Here is a 7,276-nt window from a genome sequence, read left to right on the forward strand (position 1 = left end):
TATATCGTCTATGTGTACATACCTCGGTGGTTACGTATCATGTACAACTTGAGTTTAAGAACTGACTCATCATCATCAGTATGTGAAACTGCACTTTTCGAAATCTCGTGTTCTGCTTTTATTTGCAGGTGTCACATGTCGAATGCGTGTTCCGGTTGGAGCGGGGGCATGAGGCAACAATTCTGATGAAATCCGAAAATGATAATGATATACAATGTATTATATTATACCAGTATAGTGATGGCGCAAATCGAGAGATCTGATTGGTCTAGAAATCGAACTAGCGCGTCTAAAACGAGCCATAATCAGTCTACAAGATCGCCATATATAGTCATGCTATTTTGCATATATGAATATTTATGATCGAATCGTTCCTAGGGAGATGTCTTTAATTTAACCAATAACAGCTGTAAAATAATGTTCAGTGTTCTATGAAGCATGTAAATAACGTGATTATTGACATTACCATATAATGATAATGCACGGTTGGCACGCGTCCAAATTTTGTTCGTCTACGAGCGTTGAGTTGTAGTCCGCCGTGATACTGATAGTGAACTCTTCGAATTGTCAGAGGAGGATTTTCTCTCAATGAGACAATATTTTATGACAAATTATGAAGGAAATTTCGAAAGCAACCCAGTCATCGCGCATTTGTTTCAATCATCGCCTACTACATGTACTAAGGTCAAGGCATGCACGAGATCGGTCCCAGCCTCGGCGCGGCTGGGGTGGAAACATTGGTGACCTGTCCTGTTCTGTAATAAAAATGAAGCAAGTGAAAGAGCTTACACTGGCCGACTTACCATTAATCTAAATAGAAATTTGTCTGGGATCCTGTCCATCAATTCGAGAGGGAAATCCTCAAACCCGAAAATCTACTGACGTAACTTCCAGTAAAATAAAATATACATTGTAAATATCAACCTGTCTATCACTTCACCGAGTCGCGAATTCGGCCGGAAACGATCGAAGCACTCTGTATTATATAAACCACTTCAAGTTTATACCTTGAGTCAAACAGGTTGTTTATTCATCACTGTGAACTTTTAATGAGCCGATCAATGTACAGATTTTCCCTAGAAACGACTAGCAGATAAAATAAACCCAGTCGCTGCACGACGTTCACGTTGAGGCCAAGATCAGCTGTCTGGAAAGCAGCGTTATTGTTATGCAAATTAGTCACAGCATATGAAACGAGAAAACGTTAGTTCTTATCTTGTTTCCGATATTTTCAATATACAGTAGACCCTCGCTAACTCGCGGGTGTCCGGGTCCATCAAGAAACCCGCGACTTAGCGAGGTGCTCATTAAATATTCATAACCACACATTAACACACGTCACACGTCAGCTTTTCTTCATTCTTCAGTAATGTGCTGGTGAAACTAGTACTGTACATGTTTTTATGAGTGCAAGTTCATGGGCGATATTCATTTTAAAAAAGGATACGCACGAAATCAAAGTTTCAATAAATCTCTTCACGAACATGACGGTATGTATTCGAAATTTATTGTGATGGACGCATGGACGTAATATTGTAACAGTCCTGGGTTAACAGTAAATCTTTGAGGAAGATTATCGTACAATTGTGTGACTCTCAAAGCATCAATCGCGGCTAGACTTTCTTTTTTGTTTTTTGCACGGTCGACAAACTAACAGTACAACTTACAAGCTCACGCCTGGCGGCCATGGTAGGGCCAAGAAATGCTGTTGAATTTCCGGGTTGCGGAAGTGCAGTTTTGACTTTTATATCATCGAATAACGGGATTTGTTTTATATATTCTAAAACAACAACTATTTTTTTATGTTTCTCAGTCCAGTAACATTCCTAAATGATGGGGTTGAGTTGAGAAATCGCAAGGTTCGGCAACACGCCAGTGGCATGATGCATGATGCATGATGTCGGTAGATAAACATAGAGACGCAAGTGATGAACGTATGCAGTTATTCGTAGCCCGAAATTTCGTTATATAAATGACGTTTTTCCTCAAAATTTTGAAGAAACAAAACGTTTTTAGTTGACTTCTAAATCAATCAAATCAAACGATATATTAATGCGAGAAAGCTTTAGTTATTAATTTTTTTTTGTGGACAATGTTCGAATTCGACTGACGAATCCTGCGAGTCGAATCGATCAATGCACCGTTCACCAGTCAGACGAAAATGGGCGACATGTTTGTTGACTAGCCGAGAAGTGCATACGGAACTTATGAGGCAGTCCGAATAAATAGAAGGCGATTGCTAACATCAAAGTCAAACCGCGACACCTCTTCATCGAAACACCAACGATTTTGAATTTGGCAGGCGTGCCATTTGTTTAAAAAAATACACAAAGAGGAGTTCCGAGAACAATAGGAAAACTAAAGAAAAAATGGGATCCAAGGTGACACCCGCGACTTAGCCGAATCCGCGACTTACCGAGGCGCGAGTTAGCGAGCTCGAGGGCCCACTGTACTAGTATAATATAATAGCAATAAACCACCCCCTGGGGAAGGTATACCACTCGGTTTTGACCAGTGAACTCAATATATGCACTCGATCGCTATCGCTCGTGCATATATTTCGTTCACTGGTCAAAACCTCTTGGTATACCATCCCCAGGGGGTGGTTTATTGCTTAAATAAATGTCCAAGTTAGCTATGAGTCACATTTGCATACTTCTTAAATTTATTTACAGTATATTTTTAATTATACATGTCTACGTACATACGTGTTATTTTGGTAAAAGCCAGATAGAAGTGGGATGATTAAAAATTGATATTATGTGTATATAGTTGTTCACTTCTGGTCTTTTAAAAAAAACTCTAAAAAAAAAGAATAAAACAAAAGGAAAGTATACGGATAGACATGGTGCAAAATCGACGCTTAGTGCGCTCGCGACAGCTAACGCGCTGCTTGCCATGCTCGAGCTCAGACGCATTCCTTGCTTAACAACTATACAGAGGGGTAGGACGAGGACGCTGCAAATCGAACAAGTGATCCATGAATTTTCTCTCGAAGCTTGATACCAACTGCTGCCCTTTTGTGGTGAGATGTATATTTCGCATGCTGGCGAACATTGTGGGGTTTACGGGACATGTACATTAAAACAGATTGCCGAAACAGCACATTATTTGAAATGAAACTCCGAAACGTCGCGTCTTTTGCGAGGGAAATAAACAAAAACGCAATTGATAATATTTTACTTTAATCAATATCTATTGCCGAAGAGTTGCGGTAGGCTCGAACACACAGTTGATTTCGGTCTATATTATTTTCATAAAATTACGTAATAATAATCATATACAGCTGTCTTCATATCTGTGTCTCTTCAAAACATACACTTTGAATGAAGGAGAAAACGTAACAACATCATTTGACAGATTAAACAAATACTCGTGAATTTGCCCGAAACAGAAAGCGTCCGTCAACAAGGGCGATGTGGTGTCAATCTTTCGACGAAAAAGAACACCGAAGTGTCCTACCTCCTTTTTTAGCAAATGAGCAAATTGAGCAAATGCTGAGCTCGTGGAGGTTGAATTTTCAAATTCCAAGATTCGAGTCATTCGATCTCGCGATCGCGCGACAAGTAAATTCTACGACCGTTGAGGGCGCTATTCAATCGGTCCACAGCGCAGCGTCCCGTATATTCTGTTTATATTTGTATTCCAGCGCGATTCGATCGAGTTAATTATGTGTTTCTCTGTGTATTATAATTAGATATTAATAAGGGATTCAAGATACTGAAATAATGATAAACAAGAACTTGACGGAACTTATTGATGTTGTCTATAATTACGATATTCAATATTGTTATAGACACCAGAATTGTTGTTGCCCGCCCTTGGTTGGAGCGCAGAGTGCGCGCGTCCTACACGGTTCTCTGTTTTACAGGTTCATTTTCATCCTTCTATTCGATATGGAGTAAATGTGAAGGTCAATTCCACACACTTTTGGCACTTTCATTGGTAGGGACTCGTCACTTTGTTTTAAAAACATAAATTATTATTATATTAGTATTTCCGTGTAAAAGCTGTACCGGAAAAGGGAATCGGATAAGACACTCTTTTATTGTCATTTCTTTTATTGTCTCATAATTATACAAACTACCAAAGTGCCACCCATCGTAAATTTACTAAATAATAGTACTAGTTTGGTAATTAATTTGTTTGAAAATCATGCGTCTCATTTTGTGTCTACGAATTTTTGTATATCTCCGCCGGGGTATTCTCCATAACAAGGAACATTTTAATGTACGTTATATATTTGAGTATGTAGAATAGCAACAATGTTCCTAATTTATAAGCATTTCATAAATGTACCCTTGCAAATAGGATGACATGTCCCTAGCTGTGTCATGGGGGACTTGTAATTGGATACATGTACGAAATCAGCCGTTATTATCATCGGAGATTTTGATCCATTTGTCACCAATTCACGTACAGTTACTGTAGTGATAACGTCTAGTAACGTCTGGGCACACCCTATAGTACAATGTAAATAGGTTTACACTACGCATTGCTGGCCACGTTGAGGGCGTGAATCCCAAAATACAGTACCTGAAATAAAATCAACATTAAGCTATTACCCGTGAACACTAGTAAACACATTGTCACATATTTGTACAGTATAGGAGATGAAGAATAGACTAAACGCGTTAAGGTTGCTCACTCAAAAAATCAAACTAAGTCAGTTGTCACTGAAACTCTTCGAAACAAAAACTATGCTCAAATATGCTGGCTATTAATAAGTAATATTTTTTACACACTAGTGTTAACACATACACGCACACATTATTTGAGGTTCCTTAAGCTTACGTTTCCCGGGAAACCGTATATGTATACGGAAAGAGATCACATACCGACATATATACAATAGAATTCCTTATTATGTAAGAACAAACTTTGTTCAGAACTTCATCAAAGTTTCAAACATTGAACGATGAATTTCAAAGTACAGTACGCGATACACGCAAGATTCATTGAGATTCTTGAGCGTCAAGCGTTGCAGATGTTGAATGGGGACATGTATACACGCGAGAATCTTGAGCGCTGCACATGTCCGAAATTTTTGTTCGAATTCGCGCGCCGTTCATCGGATCTAAACGGTTAGTCGAACAAATTTAGCCATGCTGGAAGAATCGCTAGCGATGGATATCGAAACGGTGGAGTCCAAAACTGTATTATCTATGCTATAACGTACACCAGACTACAAACCCGAATGATGGAAGAATTTCCTTGGAGCCGTATGGAGGAAGACATGGAAGAATTAACAAAGACATTTGTAAAGGATCAGTTGCGATGTACTCTTTGCAATGATCTATTCAAAATGCCCATCCTATTACCTTGTTACCATTCCTTCTGTCTGCCATGCGTTAACGGCCGAGTAACTAAGGAAAAACGGCGCACACTTTGGGGTCTTTTCGGGAACAAAGAAAAATACTACATCAATTGTGATATTTGTGGCTTGGTTCATTATCTATCAAAATGTGGAGTCGATACGCTGGTCCGAAATGTGTTACTGGAGAACATGGTAGAGATATACCGGGAGAAAACAGGTATGAAAGTAGTGCTGAAGAATTGTCAGTTTTGCAAAGACCGAGACAAGGATGTGCAAGCTATCAAGTATTGCTTTAAATGCGATCTTTCATATTGCGGTTCTTGTCTGCAGAAGTTTCATCCTTCCAAGGGCCAATATGCCAAACATGACCTGGGAGACCTTGTAAAACCTTCGAAACTGAGATGTCCAGAACACCGTGATCTGTTTCTGGATTTCTACTGTATGCATTGTCATGCACCAACCTGTAGCATCTGTAAAACCAAGCCTGTACATGAAGGTCATTACCACAATGTCAAGGACATCACTGTCGTATACAAAGCTATTAAGGTGAGACATTCGGATTTTATGTTATACTGAGTGATGTTATAGTTCTAATTGCTGATGTTGCTATCGCCTCTAAAGTCATTCTGGGACATTTTTTTTATCACTAAAAATCAGGAAAATTAGTCAATTACTTATTTAAAAAGACAGTTGCATATGTTGCTAATTAGTAATCAATATCATATACGTGTGTATATATATATATATATATATATATATATATATATATATATATATATATATATATATATATATATATATATATATATATATATATACGTTGAAATCGTGATCACCGTTGAGGGCGCTGATTTTGGGTGCTGGCCCAAAAATAAATTTGATTTGATTTATCGTGTATACGACTACAAAGAATACATTTATCTACAGGTGGACAAAGCTGTTCTCGGTGTACAATATTATTGTACCATAATAAACAGTTTTTAAAAAAAACAACGTTCAATACTCCAACATTAATAGATTCTAATGGTCACATACCCAGTTACAATCCCAATATCAAGTTCTTTCGATAAATGCCTTGTTGACACTTTGACGTATCCACCAAGTCAGATTATCGTAAACGAATGCGTTTTAACTTCTATTTTCACCATTTTATTTAGAACTCGTGAGACAAACATAACAGAAATTGAGTTTGTTGCCTTAGGAAAAAAAACAGAATCTGATAAGGCAGTCGAGATATTGTATTTTTAAAGTCGTATTCTTCTCTATTAATTCAATAATTGTCTCTTTTGGTATCTAGGAGGAACTGACTTCTCAAACTGTAGAACTAGCAAGACGGAATAGTGCCAATAAACAGTTCCTGGATGCTATGATGACATTTGAAAGGACAGCAATGGTTTGTGATTTTATGCTTTCAAATATTTGTACCGGACTGTTTTTATTTGTTTTGGTTCTTATTTATTTATTTATTTATTTATTTATTTATTTATTTATTTATTTATTTATTTATTATTTATTTATCTATTTATTTATCTATCTATTTATTTATTTATTTATTCACTGTTTCGTTGTTTATTTATTTACTAGTTCTTCTAGTCACGGTACCATGTTGTAAGTTTAAATCTGTCTGTTTACGAGTATATTTAATTATCGTAACATGATTCAAACCATATGACCTATTCCTGTAGCTGTAGCATTGGCCCTTTAAAAAACAGGTGAAGTAGCCAACCGCAATTTACAGTAGCAGTTTGATCAAAACGTTTTCTATTTACCTCTGACGGTATTCAGTTCGCTGTACCCGTGTCTACTGCAACTATGTGATTATACGTTGAGGGCGATGCTTATCCACATGCCTGTATCTGTATAGAACTAGAGTATCACCCTTTAGATGCAAGAAATAGTGAGCTAAACCGTCTTGTTAATTTTATCCGCTACTCCTCCCTTCTCTCTCTCTCTCTCTCT

General features: G+C 37.5%; 1 protein-coding gene across 1 annotated transcript; it reads left to right on the forward strand.

Annotated features, from left to right (window-relative positions):
- Positions 1–5,200: 5,200 nt before the first annotated feature.
- Positions 5,201–7,008, forward strand: LOC144435636 (E3 ubiquitin-protein ligase Midline-1-like). Its single transcript, XM_078124236.1, has 3 exons — positions 5,201–5,863; positions 6,615–6,710; positions 7,003–7,008. The coding sequence occupies exons 1-3, from the start codon at positions 5,201–5,203 to the stop codon at positions 7,006–7,008; spliced, it is 765 nt and encodes a 254-aa protein (XP_077980362.1).
- The last annotated feature ends 268 nt before the right edge of the window (positions 7,009–7,276 follow it).

Source organism: Glandiceps talaboti, chromosome 1 (assembly GCF_964340395.1).
Source record: "Glandiceps talaboti chromosome 1, keGlaTala1.1, whole genome shotgun sequence".
Classification (NCBI taxonomy): Eukaryota; Metazoa; Hemichordata; class Enteropneusta; family Spengelidae; genus Glandiceps; species Glandiceps talaboti.